The sequence below is a fragment of the Sphaeramia orbicularis genome, chromosome 17 (assembly GCF_902148855.1).
Source record: "Sphaeramia orbicularis chromosome 17, fSphaOr1.1, whole genome shotgun sequence".
Lineage (NCBI taxonomy): Eukaryota > Metazoa > Chordata > Actinopteri > Kurtiformes > Apogonidae > Sphaeramia > Sphaeramia orbicularis.
The window spans coordinates 17,570,246-17,597,428 of NC_043973.1; the positions used below are offsets into that span (position 1 = coordinate 17,570,246).

The following is a 27,183-nucleotide window of genomic DNA, read 5'->3' on the forward strand; positions in this document are numbered from 1 at the left end:
ACAAAATAGAGCTCCCCCTCCTATCAGGGTATCTTTTGAGAAGACTCCCCGAAAGACAAAAACAAAGACGGGCCCCTTAGTGGCTCAATGGCTCCTCTCTTTGTGACCCTCTCCATCTTTATAAAGGGCCTTCCCCTTGTTTATCCAGGAAGAGGTTTAATGGCTGGGAGGGGGGAAGACCATGCTGTCACTTTCACCATGCTAAAGAAGGCTTATTGTCGGCCGTTCCCAAAGGTCCTGGTACTAAAGGCTTTGGAGAACTCTTCAGGACAGGCTGTGCTCTTCAGATAAGAGGAGCCGTGGAGTGCTGACTCCCATCAACGCTGATATGTGATGATCAAGGAGCAGTTTTGGACAGAGCAGCTGATCCTTCAGAGGTCCAGAAGAGCATACATTTATTAGTCAAGACACTCTGTAAAAAAAGACAGATCAAAGCAGAATGGATCAAACCGATTTATTCAAGTAAAAGTGAAAATGAGAAATGCAGAGTATAAAAGTTAATGCAAAATCTGTGCAAAGTCAATTGATGCATGTTGAAGTGTAGTCCAGGGTAACTTCAAACAAAGTAATAAAAAACAGTATCCTGAACATAATGAACACTCCCTCTAATGCACAGATAAGTTTCCACTGAACCAGTCTGTCATAACGATTCTGTCTTCATGTTCTTATGTTTGTAGAAAGAAAGAAAGAAAGAAAGAAAGAAGACATGTAACATCAAATACACCTTAAATTGCTGCTGGAAAGAGAAGCAGAGCTGCAAACTTAACATAATAATTTTCATTAGTTGCATTAAAACAGGTTTATTTTGAACATTTAAGGAGTAGAAAGTACAGGTATTTGTGTTAAAATGTAGTGAAAGTAAAATGCTGTCAGAAAAATAACTCAAATACACAAAAAGATGAACTTAGTATGTGTGTGGTTACACTTAAAACCTGCCGTTCTTGCTGAAAATGACTGTGTTTGCTGGTGTTGATCCACTCACTCCCTCTTTTGTCTGATTGTTTCTCTTCCTCTCTCAGCTCCTCCCTGATTCAAACCCCAGTTTGCGTCAGTGTTTTCCCAAACTGGATGGTAAACATGATGCTGGCTAAGCCCCTCCTCTTCTCTGTTCTCCATGATTGATGGCCTTCTCTCCTAAAGCCCAGTTCTAGCCTCCCTTCTAGTGGAGAAGATGTCCCTCTGACACACACCGGAAGCCTCTGGGGGGGCACTGGTGTGTTAGGGTTGTTATGGTCCTCGATGGGGGCCGAGGTAGTCAACGATGGTTCACATCAAGGCTAATGAATAGATTATGCACTCATATCAATGGTGAATGGACAATGCTTTTGTCTCTTTTCTCCAATTCATCCCTTTTTGATTTAGCTGCTTGTTTTTCAAAAACTGAACAACATTCTAGTGGAAGTGTAGCTTCCGGGGGTAAATTTAGTGTCAGTGTGACGGGATAACACTGGAAGCGGAAAATTTATTACTACGGACCCACACAGAGTGGTAATAGAGCAGCCATTAAAACAAAGTAACACTGGTACTACATCACGAGTCATCACGTCTTCAAAGAGGATGTTGTGTTGAATGCTGGGGAGGGGGGGGGGGTTGTTTTCACTGGATTCTGGTATTTCTTGGCCATATGCCCATGAAGGCTTATGAGGACAAGCAGAAAGATACTCTTTCACTGCAGGTGTCCCGTCAAAAACACTGATCTCTTCATTCAGCGACAGCGTAAAGTTGTTATTATTAAACCTAAAGTTGAGTCAAACCAATACTGACATATATGTGATTCATTATAGTTTGAGTTATTTTCTCCAAAATAATCATGTATTAGTTATCAAGTAAATTAACCCTTTCATGCATGAATTTTGAGAACCTTAATCAAGATTTTTTTATTCCTTTTTTTTAATTCCTGTTTTATTCCTCTTTAGGCATGAAAAAAAACAATGCAATTGATTTTTTTATGAACCTATTTTTCATGTAGTTACAAAAATATCCACTCAGCTGGACACCATGTATTTAATTTTAGAAGCAAAGAAACATGTATTTGCTGATATACAGTGAGAAAACTACGAAATAAAAATATTTTTAACGTTGCTAATGTGATGTTTTCTCACATTTTAACATACCTACATGGAGATAATATGAAAAAAATATTTAAAAACAAAACAAAACTGTTAATTACACTTAACTTTTTTTTTTTTTTTTTTTACACTCAAACATCTTACTGCAGATCAGGTTTATCGAGAACAGTGAAGTTACAGTAATGGTATGAATGTCAGTGTATGAGATGATACATAAGCGTCCGCTGTGTTGGCTGAAATGGAACTAAAACAACAAATCCATGAACATACAAGAGAACAGCAGTAGAGTAGCTGTCCACTGTAGTGACCACCATGCATGAAAGGGTTAAGAATATTTGAGGCCTTGCAAAAAATAAATTGGATGTAAGACACAGGCATTTTCCACAATTTTAACAGGCTGGAGCAAGTTAATTCACAGATGAAGGCTCCATGATTAAGGGTCATTATGGTCCTCGAGGGGCAAATTGTCGTTCACCCGTAACCATATAATCAGAAAATACAGAAGAGGAAACACCTACTGGTACATTTAAAAAGCCAATTAAGTATATAAAGTATAAATGGGTATATTTGTCACTGACTCAACATTTGGAATAACAACACCAGCAGAAGTAGAATGAAGATGCTGTTCAAGGACAAAACTTTTTTTTATGACATTGTATCTGTGACTGGATGATACTCCTTGAAACAATCGTCAGGCTTTTGCAATGCAGCAGAAATATACATGTGGAATCAACTGTTCAATGTTTTTAAAAATGTGCATATTTATTTTAATCTGTATTTTGGTAGAGAGGAGACAAGAGGACAGCCAGATGTAACCAAGGCGGCAAATCAAATATATTTCGGTTTATTTTTGACACATTTGCAGGATAATAATGTGAGGAATATTATCAGAAAAATGCTAAATCAGGCCATAACAAGAAAAAATGTGCTCAAAAATGTAATGAGTGGAATCATCCTTCAGAGGTTTCTAGCTTTACATAACATTTAAAGCCTCTTATTGATGTTTTTTAGGGATAAAAAAAACATTGTCACATTATGAAGATCCATCTAATTGAGTCTCTTCTCTCTGTCTTCAGTATCAAACACATTAGTAGAGTCCAGCAAAAATATATAAATAAATTATAAATATTTACAACTTTATTTGTATTTGAAGGGATTGCATTTTATCTTTAAATACATTTTCCATTTTGCAGCCTAAGGCATAAGGAGCCTCGTACTTTCTATGTTCCTCAAACTTCTTGAGCTCCGTCTGACTAGAACAAGCTCTATTACCTCCTTTTATTATTTAAGGACCTCTCTTTTCACTTACTTTAAACATTTCTGATCTTGCCTCTGGATGTGGAAATAGTTTTTTGTTATTATATGCTTTTGTTTAGATATTTGTATATTTATAATGACCTTAACCTCCTGAGACCCAGGAAATATCAGCAAAGTACAAGCTTTTTTTTTTTTTTTTTAATTAAATAAGTGCCTATATTGGAAACATCATAATGCAACAGTTTTTTTAGATGTAGTTTTTAAAATTTTTATGGAATGTCCTTTGTGGTGGACAGTTTTCTTCTCTTTTCTTTTTTTTGTATAAAGTTATGAAACTCTTATCTACAAATGTGGACAGAAAACCCATAGCTGGATCTTAGGAGGTTAACTGGATCTGAAAGAACAGTTTCTTAATATAAAAATGCAATGAAAGATAATAAAGTGTATATATGCTAAAAGTAATTATAAAAGCTTCTTTAAAATGAGATGTCTAATATATTATCCTTTTAATAAATATCTTTAGCTTAAAGGTTGTTCTGCTTGTTTCTAAAATTTCACACAGATATTTGTATTTAATCATATTTAGACACACTCAGGTCTTTCTGTTGCTGAACAAAGACCACTTCAGAAACTTCTTCTTCTGCTGGTGGTGTGAGTGTGGGAGGTACGCTCATTGTTTTGCATCATAACACTGAGTTTTGGTAATATACAATGAAGGGCTGCATGCATCCATAATAAAACCTCTCCATCTGAGCTGGAAACAAAACGAGGATAGCTGTATAAGAGCAGGGTCCAGAGGGTCATAGTTCCTGATTCATCCTCAGTAATTGTAATGTGATGATAAGGAGCTTATAGCCTCTTGTTATCCTCCAAAAGGGCCGAACAAGACAAAGGGCAGTGCACCGGTATGCCAAAAGATTACCATTCTGGTGACATCTCCCCGTCCACTTAACATCCACATCAGGTCAGCTGTTCTTAATTTGGTCGGCATCGCCAATTTAGCCTTCGCCTGGGGGTCTGGGTGCACTGAGGGGTGAACGCTGACCCTTGTTTGTAAGAAAGGCTCACATTTTGAGTGCACAAAATGCCCTATTTGTGTTCTTGAGATGTTTAGGTCATCGTATCATGGAAGATGTTTGTCAGCATCTCATAGGCTGAGAGAGAGGAACTAATAGACACCTGCCTGAAGAATAGCAGCCATCGTTTCACGGCTGACTGGAGGTATTTACATGAATATGGAAAAAAACAAAGACACTAAAAACAGAAAGCAATGGTCCGTTGGTTTATGAGGCGCTAACATTTATTTCTGGATAGTTTCAAATGAACATACTATCATTTACTATAAAAATGATCAAGAATTAGAAATATAGAAAAGATAATGCCCTAAATACTGCCAAATACTCACATGCATCAACTGAATAGTTTAAGTTTGTAATATAAAACTCATTCTGTCACAGCTAATGAAAAATTTACATGGCTTTATTTTGACTTTTTCTTACAGCTTCATTATCCCTTCATCATCTCTTTGGGCTGTCACATGCACAAAGGTCTCAGGCAGCCTTTAGCTTTGTTGTTTTTGCTTGGTTGTAACAGCTGTGTGTTAATATTTCTGAGAAATATGCAGGAAATACGTACACAGTAGTGATGATTACAGGTGTTACTCATGAGTTTCTCATAAAAAAAACAATCAAACTGATCAACTTTTAATATGCACATATACCAGATGTTTGTATTTATGTGTAACTACTTGCATAGCAGAATTCTTCAAATATAAAATTATGGAATAAAACATTCAGTATTTTTTAATAGCAAATTCAAGAACTTTAATATTCTGTAGTGTCAGTGTTCCCTTAATAAATATTTACTGAAATACAAAGGAAAAGGACCATCTCCAAAGAATAATCAACCACCATCATAACTCTAATTCTTATGTTAACAAATTATTGTAGTATAGTAGTAGTTATAGTAGTTGTTATGTAACTACTATATTTACATATCACGTGCCCTCCCCACTTCCCTCCACAGCGACTGATCTAAACTCTGTGTGGCATGGACAGAGTTTTTTTGTTTGTTTGTAATATGTGTATTATTGTCATGAAATGGACAGTTTATTTTTGGTTTTGATATGTGTATTATTACTGCTACGAAAGGGACAGAGTTTATTTTGATGTGAAATGCTGTTGTAAAGTGGACAGAGTCTATCCTTGACATGCATAGCATTTTTGTGTTTTGTATTTAGTCAGAATTTAGTCTGACATGTGCAGGACTTTTGAGTTACTTATGGGATCTGACACAGGAATTTAGGAAAGGGAAAAGGATGGGGTAAGAGGGCGGGAAATTATAAGTTAAACTTCATCCTGCTCCTTTTTGAATGTTTTTCTTTCTTTTTATATAAATCTTTATGTGGTTTGGTTTTAATGTTATATTCAAAATTAATAAACAAACAAACAGTTATGTAGTTATAGTACTACAACTATAACTATATAAATTAGACTTATTGAAAAAGCATCTGACAGGGTCTCTAATTAGTCTGCTTTATGGACTTTATTGTAGTGCAACATAACTTGTGAAATGTTTTAATGGTCTTAATGTTTGGTGTAAAATTATTATTTGTATTTATATGGAGGAGGATCTTTACTTGTAAATTCTTACTGTATTTATGGAAGAATAAAAATAAGTAAGTCTGATTTTTGTGGTAAAAACAGATTTATGCTTTTCATTTTTTAAATACATGATTCTTTTGTGTAAAACTTGTCACACAGCAGCCTGGTCTGAAGTAGTTTTTACGTCGTCAGATCAAACCTGTTGTTTTGAATCTTAGCCCCGGGTGCTGAGTTTCAGATGACCTCTACCCTTTGTCCTGTGGACCCTGCCCTGCCCACCCCACCTCCCTCCACAGTGACCAGTCTAAACTCTGTGGGAAACCCCCCTCCCCGGTGCTTTGTGTTGTTTTGGACATTGTGTGCATCAGCAGATTGTCTCCTCCCATCTGAAGAAGTGCAGCGTGGAGCGTGGTGTCCAGCCCTAGAGTGTTCCTGAGGTGGGATCTGACCAGGGGGCCATGAACGGCTTTTCATCCAATGCCCAGACCCCACTGATGAAGGTTTGTCAGGCAGTAAAAGTAATTGGCAGTGACTGATAATGACAGGCAGTTAGTTATTAAAGATGACTCTATTAACATCTAGACCACCGCAATTTCAGAAGGTAGCAAAAAAACCAGAGTAAAATTATTATTATTATTATTATTATTATTATTATTATTATTATTATTATTATTATTATTATTATTATTATTATTATTATTATTATTATTATTTCCTACATACCTTTGTCATCTTTGTCATGTCTTATCCATTGTTATTTCTGTTATGGGATAATTTGAGGATGTACTGAAATATGATGATATTTTAACATATATGGAATACAGTTTTTGTGTCATATCTGTAGCTGCTCCCTTGTACCTCATTATCATTACTATTCCTGTAAATAGCAAATAAATCTTGAATCTTGATGTATAAGACATAGCTTGTATTTTGATTTACCCCATAAAGACCCAGTGCTACTTTTTTGGTACTTTCAAAATAATTTTTTTCTCCTTCTTTAACCATTCTTAAGTAATTTATCACCATTTATTGTAATATTGTCCTCTATATTTTGTGTTGTTTTTTTTGTGTAAATAATGAGTTTTCCTATATTCAGTTTCCTGATCATGTAGATGTTCATAAAAGCTCATATTAAAGTTGAGAGTTATTATATCAAAAACAGAGAAAACTGAAGAAAAAGTGACTTTTTCAGCAATGATCTCAATAAGTGAACATAAACCCAGTGTCTCCATCCATTGTCATTGATCCAACTCCATGGGTTTTACTGGTGAATCAATGTTGTAGAAGATGACAGTGTTTCCACAGTAACTACAGAGCATTTGAACATCCAAATGGGTCATATCTGAAGACCGTGAAAACACAAAAACTGGGATTTTACACCAATTATGTTCATGTTTTAATAGGATTAGTGGTTCAACAGTTATTAAACATTATAGGTGAGTAGATGCTTTTGGTCACCAGTAGCTGTTTGGGTCTTTATGAGTTAATGTGAACATGTCATATGAGTTTTTCTCGGACTATATCATCTCCAATCAATATATCCATTTAAGTGCTGCTTCTGTGTATTTTAAAGAAACATAAATCTGCAACTTTGCTTCTTTGAGCACAATATGGAAATATTACCACCTGCTAATTAGCTATGGCAATTTTTTTGACAAATGGTTGCAAACAGTTTCAGAACAACACTAGTACTAATATCCCAGTGAATTATAAAGTAATTTATTTTCTAAAAATGCAGCACTATGTATTTTGGGAATCATCATTTTGAGAATTATTGTTGGACAATGGAAAAGAATATAAAACTGGACTGATATTATTATTTCATTATGAACATGTTTGATTCAGACTCTTATGATGTCAGGACTTGTTTTGGAAAAAATGGAGCCCTTTGAGCAAATGTCTGAAATCTGGTTTAATATAATGAACAATAAATAAAGCATCAACAAATTAAGCCTATTGTTAATAAGTACTCATATTTTTATTTTTTATTTTTGTAGTTTCTTTTCACTTTTCATTTTCATTTCTTTGTTTATTATGCCTATTGCTTGTGTAATTTATTTAATTAAGGATATAATAAGCCACAACCTGGTGTTCGGACCTCAATAGTGATGATAATGTTAGTATTTAAGGATGTTGTATAAGCATTATGTGCCGCCATATTTTTCTGTGTCTGTGGGCTTCGAACTCAACTTTGCGGGAAATAAAATGTTGAATTTCAGGATGAAAAATCACTAAATACAGTCAAGCACAAGGATACGAGTAGAATTAGGTTTAGCAAAATTATGTTATGGTTTAGTCATTTAGGAAATCAGAATCAGAATCAGGTTTATTGGCCAAGTATGTGGACACATACAAGGAATTTGGCTTCTTTTTTTCTTTGCTCACGATGTACAATTTCAACATAAACCCAAACACACTTAAACATAGACCTAATATAAGCAAACATTTGACTAGAAACAAGGACAACAATGGGTTAAGAATAGCTAATATAAATATGAATAACTGGGTAGATGTGTGCAGAGAACAGGTCTATTAAAATATATGTTTATGTATAGATTATTTACACACCAACACACTATTGTTAACTTTTTATCTGCTTTTCTAATTACTTAAACAACATAGGCCACAAATAATAATTAGAAAGAAAAAAACAAAAACAAAAACAGATCCACCACTACTAAGCTCAGTTTTGGTCATTATCTGACAGTATGAACCAGATGAACGCTGGACGTCAGAGCTGTAGTGTCACAGCTGATCCACATGGTGGCAGTAATTAGTCATGTATTAGTAACAGGACTTGAACATGTCACAGTAATGTCAGTTGTCTGACATTGAGCTGCAAGGAGAGCAGAGCTGGTGGCAGTAAAATCAACTTTAATTTTGATATAATTACAAACTAAAATGAAAGTCAGTGTTTTGTTGTCAATGTATGTAACAACAGACCGACCCATCCACCATATCTGCCTTTGCCTCCGTACAGTTTACTATAGTTTTTGGTGTGCCCTTTGGTTTGTAGTAACACAGTGTTTGCATTTGATGAAAATCAGTGAGTAAATTTACAGTCACTGTATTAATGATGCCAACTGGAGACACAACTTTTGGAGCTTTCAACACACATACACTTATGGAGGTGTGCATAACTCAGTACTCCTCAGCATCTGTCCTTCCTGTCTGGTGTTTCTCATATTTTTAAATTGTGTATGGTTATAAACAACAGGATTTAATATCTGTTTTAACATTTAATTGTGCTTTCACAGAGTCCCTCCGACAGTTTACTTCATTTCTCAGATTTTTTGTCATCGTTTGTTACATCTGTCTTGCACTTTGAGATACTGTTTCATTCATTTTCTAACATAACATTAAAAATTTAGTTAAATGGAAAAGTTTAAAAGGAGTTAAAATACTTAAAATGTTAGCAATGATCAATATGTGGATGCATCTTAGTGAAGGGTATTGCTTAATTATGAGCAAAGAATTTTATTTAACCCTTTCATGCATAGTGGTCACTACAGTGGTCAGCTGTTCAAAGGTGTTCTCTTGTATATTTATGGATTTAGTTGTTTTAGTTCCATATCAGCCAACGCAGTGGACGCTCATCCCATACACTGCAATTCATACCATTACTGTAACTTTGCTGTTCTAGATAAACCTGATCTGTAGTAACATGTCTGAGTGTAAAAAAATTTTGCTAAATGTTATTAGACTGTAATTAACAGTTTTGTTTTTAAACAAAAAATTGGGGGGGTTTGCATATTATTTCCATGCAGGTAAATTAAAATGAGAGAAAACATCATCTTAGCAGCATTAAAATGTTTCTATTTCATATTTTTTCACACGGTATGTCAGTAAAGACATGTTTCTTTGCTTCTAAAGTTGAACACATGGTGTCCAGCTGAGTGGACATTTTTGTAACTTCATGAAAAATAGGTTCATAAAAAAATCAATTGACTTTTTTTTCTTTTCATGCCTTAAGAGGAATAAAAACACTCAGGGAAAAAAAAATCTTGATTAAGGTTCTCATAATTCATGCATGAAAGGGTTAAATCACTGCACCATTTTAGATTGTGTAGGAGTTTAAGTTTCACATATGAATAGAGTAGCGATAAGTTGGTTTTAAAATCATAATGCAATCCTCTAATTTTCTAACAATGATGAAAAATTTGACAAATTTATGCTTGGCCTATCAACTCCCAAATATTCTCTATTTTCCGACTGTCACAGCGGCACACAGTGTCTGATACACATGTCAACATGCTTCAGGCTTGGACAAATCCTTTCCACTATATCCTTGGAAATGTCTTACTGTAATGAAGTGACACATTTTTGATTGAATGATATTATGAACAAGATAGGTGAAAGATGAGTTAAAGCAATGTCCAAGCATGAAAGAATTTAAAAGGAGGTACAAAGACACAATTTTCAGAGGTACAGGGATGAGAGAGGTGTTGGGGATCACTGGGTGTTAGAAAGATGTACAAGTATGTGGTATGTGTATGTATAGGTGTGTATGTGTGTGTGTGTGTACATATATGTATGTGTATATGTGTGGGTGTATAGATCTGTGTATGAATATGTATTTACATGTATGTGTTATTGTATTGTGTGTTTATGTAAATCATATAATATTTGTTCATAATAATATAACCAAATTATTTAATAGTAAGTATCAGTCATGTTATGGTATATAGTATAAATATGCTTAGACTAGGAAGGTTATTATTGTTATTAATTACATAAGGACAAGGGCTGGGAGTTTATAAGTTGTACTTCTTCTCACTCCTTGTCGAATATGTATTATATGTCTTATGCTTAAGTGTTTTTATTTATTTTCTTCTGTTTTGACATTCATATTCAAAATAAATACATCAATCAATCAATCAATCAATCAATCAATCAATCAATCAATGCTGCAACAACTAAATAAAATGATAAATTTTAGCGCAGTGGTCTTTGTCCATGTCCTTAGAGTGAATTCCCAGCTGACTGTGTGTCTGCTGCGTCCACTGATTGACAGAGCCAACCTTTGCAACAGCTGAGGCTCAGCCCAGATACAGTACAAAGGTTACTGCTATTAATACACACATAATGCAGCACAGTGCTTCTCATATCATTTCATTATTGACACATTTAATTTATGTCTTTTCTGTGTGACTGCTTGTCTTACTCTCAGCTCAGCAGTGTGGCCTGCTGGGAGTCGCACCAGATAAAGTCAATGTCATGTATACTCCAATCTGATAGTCATTAGTTCAACCTTTCCTTATCCTTTAGCCACCTCAGTAGGAGCAATTTGACACCTCCCGGCCTGGTGGACATATGACAAGGCAAGAACACACTCTGTATTTTTATGTGTGTGAGTTAAAGGGGGGGTGTCAGTGTCAGCGACAGACAGTTCAGACAGAGAAGGGTAAAAGTCTTTGACTGGAGTCGGTCAGGATCACACAGCGGCAGGCAATGCTGGATGGAGTATGGACTTATACAGAAGCAACACAGAGACAGTGGACGACAACTGAAACCTGCTGCATAACGTCACAGGGCAAGAAAGTCAATGCACTTTTTTTTTTTTTTTTTTTTTTTTTTACAGCTGAATAAACTCTACAAACAATCAGCTGTGGTGCAGTTTGGAGCATGGAACACCTGTGGAAAACAAGTGGACTGGACTGAAGCGCCTTGAACACTGCACTGACTCAGGACTGAAGGAAGACTTTCCCAGATGGATTTCACAGTGTGCACACATTTGCAGTCTGTGGAATGTTAGACACCAGCTGTCACCTCATTCATGTTAAACACTACACACTCTTACTTCTTCTCTGTACCAGCAACTAACTGAATTACAGCAGCGGACTTCCAACTATTTTTACTATTCAAGCTTTGGATTTCTGCAGGATCTGAACACGTCTTCCATCAGTGGATCTGACATGATTTAGTTCATGTAGAGTCCAACATTCCTCTGGTCAGTATATGTGTTTACATTGTATAAGATGCAGAATTTTTCCTGTTTGCATTAGAGGTAATCCTTGGTGTGTCAAGAGCATTCTGCTGAGGATTACAGCCTTATGACATAAACCCTGCATGCTTTTAGCAGGTGAAGTGGAAAATCTACACAAACACACTGCTGCATCTAACGCTTGCAGCAGCTGATCTTCAACAAGTTGAGATCCAGTTAAAGGAGCGGTTCTGGGTCCAGATGTTCCTCAACACAATTCTCGTGGTCCTGTCGGACCTAGCGGCCCATTTCCTTGGTAACACCTTGGTCCGGCAGCACTTCCATCTGTGGCTGTCAGGGGTGGTTGTGTTTGGTCCTGTACTGAGTCTCTGGGTCTCCCCTCACAGCATCTTTGCAAAGAGAACACACTTTCTCTACAGGTGAGGCCACTTCCTGTTTTCATGCACACTGGTTGACTTTGTCATATATTTAGTCACATGTGTTCATACATAATACCTGCCTGCCTGTGTCTCAGCAAATGACATGAAGCAATGGTGTGAATGTTGTGAATATAACAAAAGACACATTTATTTGGTTTGTGATGGATAAATTAACCCTTTCATGCATGGTGGTTACTACAGTGGACAGCTATTCTACAGCTGTACTCTTATATAGTCATGGATTTTGTTGTTTTAGTCTCATATCAGCCAACACATTGGACACTTATGCATCATCCCATACACTGCAATTTACAATATTACTGTAACTGTGCTGTTCTTGATAAACCTGATCTAACATGTTTGAATGTAAATCCATTGCTTGTTATTGTTATTAGACTGTAATTAACAACAATGTGTGTTGTTTTTTTTGTTTTTTTTGCATATTATGAAGTGAGAAATAACTAGCATTAGAGAATGTTAAAATGTGAGAAAATATCAGATTAGCAGCATTAAAATGTTTTGATTTCATAGTTTTCACATAGTATATCAGTAAATACATGTGTCTTTGATTCAATAATTAAACGCATGGTGTCCAGCTTAGTGGACATTTTTCCAACTCCATGACAAATAGCTTCATAAATATTTTTTCAGTCACATTGGGTTTTTTTAATGCCTAAAGAGGAATAAAAACACTCAGGAAAAAAAACAAATCTTGATTAAGGTTCTCATAATTCATGCATGACAGGGTTAAATCAGATCTTTTTGCCAAAGTGACACTGCTGCAGATTTGATCCTACCTTAGATGTATCCCAGATACACATGATGTAATCCCATTATTAAGTATGCATCATGTACTAACCTGCATAGTAAACTGTGTTTGCACTGGTGGAATATAAGTTACCCAAAAACGTATGCAATTCTTAAAAGTTAAGATTCTTCAAATCTATAAATAACATACAAACTATCCTAGTTTGGCTTCACATTAATGAAGTTCCATATTAAAATGCTCTTACATGTGTTCACTAGTGATAAATGTAGATTAAAATACAATCTTCACAATTACTAAGACACATTTCCTGAAATTTATGCTCCATTTTCCAAACTCTAAACACACTAATCTTCAGGAACATCAAACCTTCATGTCAAATCCAAACTAAAAACTACATGATCCGACATAAAAAACTGAACTCTGCCATCAAACTTCACACAGATGCCATTAAATACTGGAACTCAAACACAAATTACTCAATAATCACTATACAATGATGGGGTCAATTCATAACATGACAGTAATAACACATTACTACAATAAATGATGGTGGATAGATGAGGGGAAATACATGTACAGTAAAATATGTAACTAACTTTCACTGAATTTACCAATATAAACTAGAAGGATAAACAGTCTGTATATAAAGAAACAGTCCACTTTTATTCTGTCAACATCCTGTTTCTGGTCTGGATTTAGTTTCAGATTCTCATCACATCACAGACAGTGAGAACCCAAACCAGTACACACAGCACAGCAACATGTCAAGTTATTATGATCCACATTATTTTCTGTTACTTTTTATTTATCCTTTATTTAGCCTTGAAGGGTCCACTAAGATACATGAACTCTTCTTTCTGGTCAAAATTGCAGCAACAAAATTCTCAAAAAAAAAAAAAAAAAAAAAAAAAATTAAAGAGAAGTATATTCCACACCAGTGATATCCATAACTCACAGCCCTCTACAGAGCTTGTGTAAAGCAGCACTATATTTCTTTCATAACAGTATAAAAATTAACTTTTTGATTTAAGTGATCTGCAGCTGGAGAAAGCAGTTTTACCAAGACCTGGGAATGTTCATAAAAATTCAAGCAGTTGATCTAGTGCAAAGCAAGAGAAATAAAACTGTAGTTTACCTAACAATGTAATAAAAACAATGCAAGTTAATTATAAATATATCTTGTATTTTGTTAGCTTCATAGCGTAATTGCCAAAGTCATATTTTTTGGCTAGATTGTGATATTTGCAAAAAATGAAGTAGAGTGAAATAACACAGATATCACAATTTGGCCAAAAATATGACTTTGGCAATTATGCTATGAGGCTAACGATTTATAATTAACTAGAGACACAACATCTAGCAGCAAAGAATTTTTTGTATGTGTTTTATTTACTTGGCAAATAAAAATGATTCAGATTTTACAGATTAATATTAAATACAGTTTTGAGTGTGATTCTAATGTGAAGTGTTCAGACTTGTTAACACTCCAGCTTCTGTTATTGACATGTGATGGAAAAGAACATGATCAGTTATGGTTATATGAGTCTAATCAGGAACTATGCCTCTCTTTCATCTTCCTCTTCCTCTATATTCAGAACTGATAACTGATCCATGTCTCTTCAATCTGTCTGATTTTTTGTATGAATAATTTAGTATTTATTTCATAGAGATTTGAGTAATTGTTTGTGTTTGATGACACTGAGATCCAGGTCTTTGTAAATGCTGCAAAAAGTGATAAACGGTGGGTTTGTATTTAGCATTTTGATTAAAAAGTCCAAATCAGGCTCACATGAAACAGAAGAATAGTGTTTATAGTCTTTCAGAATAGAATAGAATAGAATAGAATAGAATAGAATAGAATAGAATAGAATAGAATAGATCTTTATTGTCACTGTCACAGGAACAGTAAAAATGTGTCTAGCAGCTCTGTTCTATTTAGCAGCAAAAACAATTAGTGCAAAAAAAGGACTGTATAAAATATCAGACAAAATACTGAAAAATGTAAGCAATATACGAAAGCTACAAGATAAAATATTAAATATACATATGCTACTAAAGGGTCCGATCAAGTGAACGTGAACGTCAACATGAAAAGTAAGTTTGCACACAACATTTATCAGGTGGGCTCATTTTTTAGCTAAAGATCTCTATTTTATGGAACTGTTATGTTATCCTTTTGAAAATTCCACCTGTAGAAAAAAGTTTCAACCGATTTTATCGATTATACTTTTTACACCATAGTCATGCCTCAGACGTAAAAATATAGCTCAAATTTGATGCTACAAGTTAAATTCAAAAAATTTGAAAATGTATTCAATCTGTCACATTTAAAAAGACCATCTGTGAACTGTTACTGAGAAATGACTCTTTATTTGTAATTTACCTATATCAGTATGGACCACCACAAGTAGTAAATAACACTGTGTTAGTATTAGATACATTAAATAAAGCATAGGGATTATATTTGGCTGGTTGTTTTACAAAATAAGTCAATATTTTGGGTGATGCATACAATGGTAAAGAGTTGTCCACTATGGCAACCTGTCCACATGTTACCACATTTTCATGTCAATAAAACAGAGACTTTTCAATATTTTATGCCAAAATTTATTTTCAGCATAGTTGAACATAATATCTAAAAGGTTTTGTCCTACTTGATATCAATTTCTGCCAAGAACCGCATGTTTTGAATATTTCCGTAAAGCTTAAAAAATTAAGGTTCATTTCAAGTCCACGTGTTACCGCAGTAATTTGACATTTTTCACCTAGAAATTTTATCTCACCAAATTTTGTTATATATAATGATAAAGTGCTTATAAATACCTACTCAAATATGTATAATACCGTGGTTCCCAACCTTTTTTGGCTCATGACCCCATTTTAACATCACAAATTTCTGGCGACCCCAGACATTCAAAACAGAGACTTTTTTTTTTTGCTAAAATTAGTTTGTTTTTGATCATGTAATAGTTTACTATACTATATTGCGAATAAACGTTAATTTTAGATGACATTTAGTCTATATAATGTATATTACTATGGACGGAGGCAGAAAAGCCAGGTGTAGATTACTGCACAAAGTGAGAATTTGATTTTCCTTGGTCAGGATATGTACAGTCAGTCCAGCTTGGATTTACAAGGCTGACAATTAATACTGAACAAACAAGAACTCAAACTATGAATTATGAAAGAGCTGCAGCATCTGAAACTGACCACAATGAATATTTGAAAGATAAACAGTACCACAGTGCTTCAGTTTCACACTCACAGTTTGTCATGTCTTCTAGGTATGTGATTATCTGTCTCACCTCACCATATATTTTTTATTAGTATTTTTTTTTTTTGTCAGGTACTACAAATTTCAGGTGACCCCATTTGAATTCCAGGCGACCCCATATGGGGTCCCGACCCAAAGGTTGAAAAGCACTGGTATAATACATGCATATAAGTTACTCTGCTTACATGACAGAGACTGTTGAATACAAAATGTGTCCACATGTTACCACTGGATCAGACCCTAAAATACTACAAACTGTTGATACATACAAAAAGCTAAGTCTATACTACAGATGACAAATATGTACAACAAATAATGATATATACAGATAATTTAGGAAACTGTGCAGAGTCTGCTTATTTTGTTCCTGAGTGTCCTGAATCTTCTTCCAGAGGGGGGAGGGGGTGTCCAGGGTGTGAGGGTCTTTGATGGTTTCACTGACTCTCTGCAGTACACATATGAACATAATTCCTTTGGGGTCAGTGAATGTTTTTCCATCTTCTCTTCCACTGTATCAGCTGTCATGTCCCTCCTTTTTCTTCTTCCAGGGTGTTCTTGCGCTCTGGCTGGGGCTGGACTTGCATCTTCGTTGGCTCCTTCGTCTTCCTCCTCTCCTTCTCCATCCGTCGCTCCATCTCTCTGTCCATCCGTCACCTCACCCGCCTCGTGTTGGCAGGAGGACTGTGGCTCGGTTTCTGCAAACTCCTGGACCTGCTGGAGAACGCCACCGGAAGCTGCTATGAGCCTTTGGTCTCTGGTCCAGACGTCACCAACGGGCCCCTCCTGGTGTTGAGAGAGGGAGAGAGTAAGGCAGAGTGTCTAAGGGCTGGGATGCTGTGGAGGGGGTATGAAGTTTCAGAGGACGTCTTCCTCCTCTGTCTCTGCTGCATGCTCTTAGTGGAGGAAACAGCTGTGTTTGGCCCATATTTAACCCTTGGCGGGGTCTCAGATGCTCCTCTGAGGATCCTCTTCATGTTCTGCGTTCTCCTGCTCGGACTCTGGATCTTCCTGCTGCTCTGTCTCTTGGCTTACTTCCCCCAGTTCCCCACCCAGCTGATAGGAGGAGCACTGGGGTGTCTGAGCTGGAGAGTCCTGTACCAGGGCTGGTACCGTCTGGGGCCCAGCTGGTACTGCCCCGGGAGACCAGGACTGGGACTACTCAACACCAAGACCTGCTCCAGCCCTGAACCAGAGAACAAACAAGTGAACCAAGACCACTGTAATGAAGTCAAAGACAAAGACCATTAAACTGGTTGTATCACTGTGAGCTCAGGGTGGATGTTTGCAGATTTGTGTCCACTTCAGTTTGTTCTGATCGGATCATTAACCTGACATTAAAACATTAACAGTCTCATAATGTCTTAACGCTTTATCACAGTGCTTCTTCTCTTTTTTTTTTTTTTATTTTAAACTTTATTTTTATTGTTTATTTTATGTACATTACAAAACAAGGCAAACATAGGGGACATATGGGATACATTGACTACAATAAACCTTGTGACTAACAATTGTTTTTAGTAGTGTGACGTTGAAATGAAAATTGTCCATTTCTTCCATTTATCATGACACTGTTCTTCTTCAGTCCTCAGTCTATGGGCCAGAATCTCCACCTCAAATATCCCATTCACAGTTTGTATCCAGTCGTTAGTTGTAGGTGGTTCTAATCTGCACCATTTTTTGGTAATAGCCTTTTTACAGGCTGCAAACAGTATTTTAAACAAATATCTATCATTTTTTCTTACATTATTACCAATAATACATCCAAAATACATCACCAAACATGTTTTAGGAATTGCATAAGCCAATATCTGAACAATTGTTGAATATTCATAATCCCAGAATGACAGTGCTTCTTCTCTTATAAAAATAAATCTAGCTGACAGTCTCTGAAAATGAAAAATACAGTCAGAAACCAACCATCTCTTCTGGATGAGATCTGCTAGTGAAGATCCTCATCAATATACAGTCGTGGAAAAAATTATTAGACCATGAAAAGTCATCAAAAACAGTGGTTATGCAGTCAAGTACTAACTCCTGTGTGTGTCATGTGACTAAAACAGACAGAAAAGAAAACATGGAATGCCTAAAAGCACTGTTTTTGGCAGTAGAATGTCATAGATATTGATATAAGAACTGAAGTGATTTTGGATATTATCAAGAAAACCATGGAAAATGGCTAGATATCAGCTCTGAAATTAAACTCTCATGAGTGATTACTATATTTGTCCAAATAAATGTACCTTTAGTTGTACCAGGCATTAAAGTGAACAAGAAACTGAAGAAAACAAGGGTGGTCTAATAATTTTTTCCACGATTGTACTTGTTATTATTGTTGATCTTTTTGTCCAGCTAACCACATGAAAGGACCAAAACCAGCAGTTATGTTAACTGCATCAACAAACTGATCTGTCCTATGAGTGTGCAGAATGGCAGTTAACAGTAAGAACTGCATTTGTCCATTTAACAGTTATCAAATGCACAATATAAGTAGCATTCTCACGTTTCACACACTCATTGATCGTTATTTAAAAAAAAGATGGTTTGATACATAAAAACCCAAACATCCACTGCTGACCAAAATCATTCACGGGTATAAAATGTTTAATACCTCTTGATCCACTAATCCTATCAGTACATATAAATAATTAGTGTAAAATGCAGTTTGTCATCTTTTCATGTTCATCAGATATGACCTATTTGGATGTTCAGAGGCTCTGTAGTGAATGTGGAAAACTCGTCATCTTCTACAACATTGATTCACCAGTAAAACCCATGGAGTTGGATCAATGACAGTGGATGGAGACACTTATTTTGTGTTTAGTTTAACAATATATTTTGCATTAAAAAAAAAAAAAAAATTCTTCAGTTTTCTCTGTTTTGGATATAATAACCCACAACTTCAGTCTGAGCTTTAATGAACATCTACATAATTAGTAAATTAAATATAGGAAAATACCTGATTTTCACTTAAAAATGCAAAATACAGAGCATGATATTAGAGTAAATGGTGATAAATCACTTAAGAAAGGTTAAAAATAGAGAAAAATTAATTTGGGAACTGCCGCAAAAGCAGCACTGGGTCTTTATGAATTAAAAAAACAATTATGAAATATCATGAAATTCTTGCTTACTCATCATAATCATCCAATGACAAAATTATAAAACAAACCCATATGCATGACCACTGGGCTTACTTCAGATTTATTTCAATGACAAATCTAAACACTTCTCAAATGCAGGACACGTTTATTTCAGCTCAAACCTGCACAACCCATGCAGCCACTACAAAGAGTAAATTAAATGTAAATTGCAGTTGAAAATAGCACCTGTAAAAGCAGTTTCCAACAGTTCAAATAATATTAGGTAAAAATGGTAATGAATGACACTTTAATCCATGTTTTATAATGACACTGTAAACTCAGGAACACCACATAATGTATAATTCGTACAGACAAGCTTTGTGTTTTGGTGTTTTCATGGGATTTGTTAACTTTATATACACATGCCTTAACTTGGAAACTAAGACATGGCTAGTATCTACCACTGTAAAACAGGAAAAAAGGAAAAGCAGTTACAGTAGCTTTTTTTGTATTCATTTACTCAAATTGAAGTTACAACAGTTCATTTTAAAATAGATGAATGTTTTAATAAAGTATAAAACTAAAACTGTCTGAAAACACTTTTTTCTCAGAATGACAGACAAAAGACCATTTTGCTCTGAAATTCGTTTTATTGATAAAACATCTCCAGAAAGAAAATATGTACAAAATATCAGACAGCAGCGGATAAATGCTGCTTTCACATCTGATAGGCTGTCAGCCTCTCAGTCACTGCATCCAGCTCTATGTATATGGAGAGTGTACCATTTATCTATTAAATAGAAAAAACTGATTTTTTATAGAGAACAGTAACACTTTAGACTTGTGGCTGTTTTGTGGGATATCCTTCCCTATACTGCAAATTCTACCCAGTAAATCTTTACCAGCAGAAATAAAAAAAAAACAGAAGGATATTTCATCAAACATTCCTTCATTTAAAAGACAAAACTGACATCTTTATATACAAGTACATCTACTGATCACTGTGATTAACAGTGCATGGAAAATTAAAATAAAGGCAGAGACTGGACTGACCTTCAGTCTTCAGAGAACTTGGGGCATATTTGATGAGAAAATAGCTTTTCCTGGTGTGAACATTTCAACACAAAGCATGAAAGGTTCTGAGAAAACCAGTTAACAATGCTACAGAAGAAGGCAACTTCATCAGCCCAGTGGAGAACCTAAACTCTAAGTGAAGCTGCCTCTTTAAGGTGTCCGTGTGGCTTCAAACTGGGGTGGATTATAGGGTGTATTTAAAAAAGGCTAAGATTTAAAGGAGTGAAAGGATCACGCGGTGGAGTTATCACAACATGGAAGGGATGGGGGAGGTGATGGAGTCCAGGGGTTCCCAGTGCGAGTTCATCATGGCTTCGTAGAGCTCCTCGCTGCGCTGCATGAAGTCTTTGTTCCACTGGTCCACGTCACATTCAGGGATGGGTTCTGGAAAACACAGCGATATGAATCCACATGTGAAACTCAAGTAACAGTAACATCTAAACTACACTACATCTGCTCATTTTAAGTACAAATTTAATGACGTACAAGACCCTTTTAATATGTCTGAAAGGGATAAAGAATAACATTTCTGGAACAAGAATGTAGAATCTAGTACTTTACAAACACGCCGTCCCCAGTTTGAATGTTTTATGATTAATTTCACATTGTCCTCAAAGAATGCGCAAATCTGCAGCGTCAGGCTGAACGGAAAATGGAAGAGCAAAACCCCTCTCTTCTCTTCCGAGTCAAAATTCAGATCAGAGCCAAACCAGACACACGACTACCACCTGCCAACTGGAGTTTAAAATATAACAGACCCTCAGCGATGGACGTCACGGAAATGGTTGCCTTTATGAGGGGAAAAAAATTAGTAAGGCTGTGGGTCCATTAACCAATCAAAATATATGGATATGGAACTAGAGCAGTAATTTATAAGACTAGGTATCCAAGAGTGAAGCCCAAGAATTCATGTCCTTACGGGGCAACAGAAGACCATATGGAAACAAAAAACAAAAAATGAATGAAGAGAGTTTTACCTTCTGCATTATCCTCCTCTGCATCCTCTGTCTCTTCATGAGTCTGCTGTTTGAACACATTAAACAAGTCAATTAATTCAAAAGTGCTTCATTTATTTCATCAGAAAACAATAAATTAGATGAAGTATAATGACACATTCATATCCAGCCATCCAGTATTAGAATAGTCAAAGCATTTTCAAGGTCATTTCATCAGTGCTCCTCTGTTCGTAATACACACAGCTTTGATTTGTTTGTTTGCCATGATCAGTTTTCATTTGGGCTGATTAATCCTAATGAGTCTGGTGATCTTCCATGATCTTGATCTCATCTCCTCTGGGATTAGATTGCTGTACATTCTGGGTATTAATCTGGATTATTTCAGTTTCTATTTAAATTCACTTCATTTTGTCCAATTTATTCTAAGTAAGTCCTTCAGCCTAACCTGTTCTTAGTTTTTAATGATAATTGGCTAATGTAAGAAATGCAAACACATGACAAAATGTAATGGGCACTTAGCTGTTCATTTGTTTAGCTTTTATATAATACTGGATTAATAAATCATTAACTTTCTACCAAAAAAAAAAAAAAAAAAGTAGATAATGGTGGAACTACAGTAAAGCAAAACAAGACTGAAGTCAATCTCAAGAAAACATATCTAACAGAATCAATGGCCATGTCCCTATTCCCACATGAAGTCTAAATCTGCACTCTTCCTAATACTGCTTTGTAATGGCCTTCAGAACAGTGGAGGGTCCCACAGTCCACTGTACAACACTGGCACTGACAGACCCTCTGGAAGCATGTTAACAAACTAATAATAGCATGTAGCTCAAAACAGAGCCGTGTGCCACGCCTCTGACACTTTATCTAAACTGGGCTAAACACGCAGCCTGTCTCAACTCTAACAGTCACATATCCCAACATGACCAAGGTTTGTATGCTAGGTGTAAAGGCACTTCACTCACCTCTACACCTCCTGTCATGTCAGCGGACATGGGTGGCATCCCCATGGGAGGTGGCGGCATCATGTGACCAGGTGGAGGGTATCCATAGGGCCCATAGTTATAATTGTACCCACTGTTGTACCCGCCGTTATACCCAGTGCTGTAGCCACTACTGTTGTAGCCGCCATACTGGTCATAACCCCCCCACTGCGAGTAATACCCAGCCTGCCCCCCGCCACTGTAGTTGCCGTAGTAACTTGACTGGGTCTGATTGTAGCTGCTATGGTAATTTTGGCCCTGGCTCCCATGGTAACTGCTCATCTTCTGGCTGTAACATGAGAAAAAAATACATTCAGTTTTATGAGGCTACCTACATAAATTCAACACAGATCTTCCTTTTCTGAAACTGTAATGTGTCTGTAAACAATGTGTTTAATCAACAATCCTAGATTATCTGCTGTCTTTATACTTTGACTAATGTGTATCATGCACATCCCTCACCTCTTTGCTACAGCAATACTGAGTCTGAGTGGCTTCCCCCCCAGCATCGTGCCTTGGCATTCCTCGATGGCCTTCTTCTGTTCGCTCTCCTCTCCAAACTTGACAAAACCGTAGCCTCTGCAAATCAGACAACAGTCAGACCTCCTCTTCTCTCAAGTACACACTCCATACTTGGTAGTAAAAAGCCACTTATAATGAGAAACAGAATATAATGGGTATTATTATGATAGAACTGAAACTTGTTGTTTTACTTTTAACATGAGGTAGCATCACTTGAATTGTGAGTTGCTCTTGCTTAGCCTATATGGGGAAAACAATAGTTTCAGCATAAGACGGCAAGAAAACATTTTTTCAGCCTTTTTCGAAAATAGATGAAGATGCACTGGTGGTCAATGTCCATAGTACCCCTATCCAGATAAATATTACACCACAGAGAGCACATTTTACTCTATTAATGTACATTTCTTTAAAAATATTCATTCACAGTATAGAACCTATCAAGTGAAGAAAAACATCAGATAGCTCAAAGAGGTACCTTTAGCTTTGTTCTATCTGCCTCTATGAGCTGACATACCTGGAGTATCCATACTGGTCGGTTACTACTTTGGCTCCTTTGCAGGAGGGATACTTCTTAAAGACTTGGTGCAGTTGGTAGTCATCCACCTCAGAGGCCAGGTCACCCACAAACACTGAGAACTCCGGCCTGAGAAATAGCATACGTGCACAAAACACAATGAATGTCTAAACTTGTGTGACTAAATAAAAGACATTTTATTATGTAGCTTTGTTTATTGTTGAGAGAAGGGAGGGAAAGTGTCGGGACTGAGTACAAAGCTCAATGTTCTGGGCATTGTTTTTGCCTTGTGTTAGAAAGCATTTTAACATGAAGAAATAACCTTTATGACAAATTACTTATGGGAAACAGAAAAAGATGTAATAAATTAAATCAATGTATTTGATGTCTGTCACTAGTAGCATGGGATTATGGAATTTGATGTTTTCATCACTGGTATCAATGAAACTCTAATAAGTCTCAGGCAAAAAGTATATTTAGAAGTGAAGTAATAAAGTTTTAGTCACATTACATCTAGTGAAATATATTCACACATTATCATTTCTTTCTACTGAAATAGCCCCATTACCCAAGTCACTATCAGGTGAGTCAACTTGTCTAATGACAACTTAGCATTTAACATTACAATACATATGATGATAGTGCATAAACAACTAGTGACAAATGGTGGTGAGCAAGATTCATTTTTAGGTATATCAAAAATTGGTGCTCGACTAGATTACACTGTTGCAAAATGACATGAAAAAATAGCACAGAGTGGCAGAAAATATTTGGTGCAATACTTAAGTCTGATTCTGTGACACTGTATGACCAAATGTAATTGATTGTTACGCTGAATCTGAACATCAGTGTAAAAATTTCATGCAAGGTAGTGTATGTGCACATATTAACAAAACATTCATAGTTGTTTTTTTAGGTACGTTAATGCAGAAATGTTACATAAAATACAGTGTACAAACGTACATAGCATTTCTAGAATTCACTCAGACACTTCTAATATTAACATGAAAAACAATGCAAATCATCACTTACCCTGCCTCTGGTCTTTTGCCGTAGGTGGCATAGTTTAGTTTAAACTTCCGGGGCTATACAAAAAGAGGAAGAAAACGCATACAATGAGCCAATCTCACAGAACCAAAGCCGTGTAGTATAGCACTGATATTGCTGGAAATAGAGAGTTAAGTTATTATGGTTGTTATTTAGGTTTACATACCTCTACCACCCAGACCAGCCTTTAGCCCATTCCTCAGTTAGTTCCTACCAGAGACTCTATTCACCAGCTTCAAACAAAGTACATTCATGTACAAGCAGCCTCTTAGCCACCTTCAGCAGCAGGTACAGGCTGGTGGACAGGGGAGCCCAGCGGCTTGGCAGCTCTCAGAGCCAACAGCATTTCAAATAGCAGCAAGCAGCTACAGCTCACCACTTCACACACTGTTGTTTTATATCTCCAGTCCCTCAAGAAGATTTCTAGCAGTGGATTCACTTGTAATTCATTTTTACTCTTATGTGTGTAAGCTTTGTGAGAGACACTAAATAAAAGTAGCAAAAGCAACACCAACAGCAGAGTTATAATTTGGCACTAAAAGGGTAGGCTACACTTGAAAATGGAAGGCCAAGACTAATTGAGCTCCTCTATCCACAGTCAGAACAATAATCAAATATTTCTGAGATCATACATTTTGTCCAATACTGGAAAGAAGGAAGGTGGTATTAAATCAGTAGGATTTATATGAGTGTAGAAACATATCATAATACATTGAGGATAACATCAGAGAAATGTCAAGTTAATATTTTGTAATAATGTAATACAACTGACCGGGTTTGATCCAGGGACCAGTTTTCCATTGAGACGCTGGACACAGCGGTCTACGCTTGCTTCATCTGCCAGCTCCACAAAGCAATATCCTGCTGAACCACTGTACACAAAGAAAACCCTCAAGTTAAGACAATAATGAAAACAGAACAACAAAGTTTACAAACAAAATTCCATAATCATGTTAGATTTGACCCTTTAAGGCATGCTATTTATTTACTGACATGATTAATGCAGCAGATATAACTGTTCTCTGGTTCTACCTGTAAGAATATTTATGTAAAACCTGAGGTAAAGACGTATTTCATAGCTTAAAGAATAAAAAGTAGTACTAGAATAGTCAATAGACTAACACCAAACTTCTATTTCAAGCCAGGAACTCAGCACAGGAACATAACTGAAGGCTAGTGACTTTTGGTTATCTTACCCTGTTATCCGATGGGTGATGATCTTCACTCCAAATGGCGATTCTCCCATAGCACTGAAGGCCTGCTTGATGAAATTTTCATCCATGTATGGGTCCAACTACACACACAAAGACATTTTACATGCATTAAATTTAGTCTTGGTTAAACATACACATGTCACAAAATGTTACTTATGTTAAGTAAAATATGTTGGCATAAGTTTTACTCTCAGTAGGATGACTCAAAATCATTCACCCCAATTTTGATAAACTTGGAAAAACAACAAGACATTGACGAAGTTTAATTTGTATGACCGTTTGGCCTTCGCAAAGGTATGTACTGTTGGGGATACACCATAGTTCATTATTTTCTCACAACTAAATGAAACTGGAGTGTGGATTTTAAACATAAGGACATGGTTATAATGGTGGCCAACTGTTTGGAAATTACAAAAAACAAACAAACAAACAAACAAACAAAAAAAAAAACCCTCATCATCCATAAACTAAAGTGTTCAAGAATGCTACAAATGTAGGAATCTTGGGAAGGTAGTAATACTTTATTAATAATACTTGGACTATTCTATTTTTTATTCCAGCCATACTAGTCAGCATAGAAGGAACAAACTGTGGCTTGGTTTACTAAGGCTCCTAAGAATGGTAACAAGTGACTTCGACATGACAGTCAGTTTTATTTTTATCCGTGCTCACAAATATATTCACCAGCATTAACACATTACAAAATAATAAAAGTTTCAATTTGCCACTAATGTCTCCCAACATTTCAGAAACCCTAAGTATTAGCTACAACTCAGCTTTTATCCGATCTCGAAAAGCCAAATTGTCATCAAAACTGAGTTGAGCAAATTATAACTTACTTTATTATTAGTTCTGTCACTTCACTAAACATATAAATACAGCACTTAGATGACACTATATGACACCTGAAGATTTTAAGTTGTCAAAATAGACACAGTTATTTCTAGCTAACATGGAGGAAAAAAAGCGAGCAAGGTCTCACAGACTGTTACAGATATATTTGAGGACCATTACAATACCCAATACTAATACCAGATCTGGTGGGATTAATGAGTTTTGCTATATTTTACTAACCAAATACCTTGGTGCATTGCTAGTTTAACGATATGTCAATCAAACAAACGAGCTAGCAAAGAAGCTAAGCTAACAGCTATCGTTAGCAAGACGAAACAGATAGCATTTAAACAGGTCATACATACATCACCCATCCATAAACTTGTCTGCCTGTTGAACATCATTAGGTCTGCCGTCGAGATGAAACCTTGCTGGATTGTATTAAAGGAACAAAATGCCAAATTTTATAAGGTTAAAAGTTCAATACACGCTGTCGTTCTGACATCGATTAACTGTTCCTCTTCCGCCTGACGTAAAGTTTCACTTCCGGGTATATGAACATGAGGCTAAACGTAAAAGTGAATTAAAATAAAGAGGTAAAAAAAAATTGAGGAGGTA

General features: G+C 36.0%; 2 protein-coding genes across 4 annotated transcripts; one reads left to right on the forward strand and one right to left on the reverse strand.

Annotated features, from left to right (window-relative positions):
* The first annotated feature begins 11,347 nt into the window (after positions 1-11,347).
* Positions 11,348-17,723, forward strand: fitm1l (fat storage inducing transmembrane protein 1, like). 2 transcript variants are annotated; one of them, XM_030160948.1, is made up of 3 exons: positions 11,348-11,879; positions 12,009-12,292; positions 16,887-17,723. In XM_030160948.1, the coding sequence occupies exons 2-3, from the start codon at positions 12,114-12,116 to the stop codon at positions 17,584-17,586; spliced, it is 879 nt and encodes a 292-aa protein (XP_030016808.1). In that variant the 5' UTR covers positions 11,348-11,879; positions 12,009-12,113; the 3' UTR covers positions 17,587-17,723. The 2 variants fall into 2 exon arrangements, with proteins under 2 accessions (XP_030016808.1, XP_030016807.1); XM_030160947.1 differs by having other exon boundaries at positions 11,348-12,292.
* A 2,325-nt stretch (positions 17,724-20,048) lies between these two features.
* On the reverse strand, positions 20,049-27,092 carry trnau1apb (tRNA selenocysteine 1 associated protein 1b). Of its 2 annotated transcripts, none has more exons than XM_030161194.1 (9): positions 26,931-27,092; positions 25,714-25,811; positions 25,290-25,389; positions 24,503-24,555; positions 23,471-23,599; positions 22,897-23,013; positions 22,417-22,723; positions 21,470-21,512; positions 20,049-20,876 (listed from the first exon to the last, which is right to left on the reverse strand). In XM_030161194.1, exons 1-9 carry the CDS (start codon positions 26,967-26,969, stop codon positions 20,740-20,742), a joined length of 1,023 nt encoding a protein of 340 aa, XP_030017054.1. In that variant the 5' UTR covers positions 26,970-27,092; the 3' UTR covers positions 20,049-20,739. The 2 variants fall into 2 exon arrangements, with proteins under 2 accessions (XP_030017054.1, XP_030017053.1); XM_030161193.1 differs by having other exon boundaries at positions 21,470-21,515.
* Between the last annotated feature and the right edge of the window lie 91 nt (positions 27,093-27,183).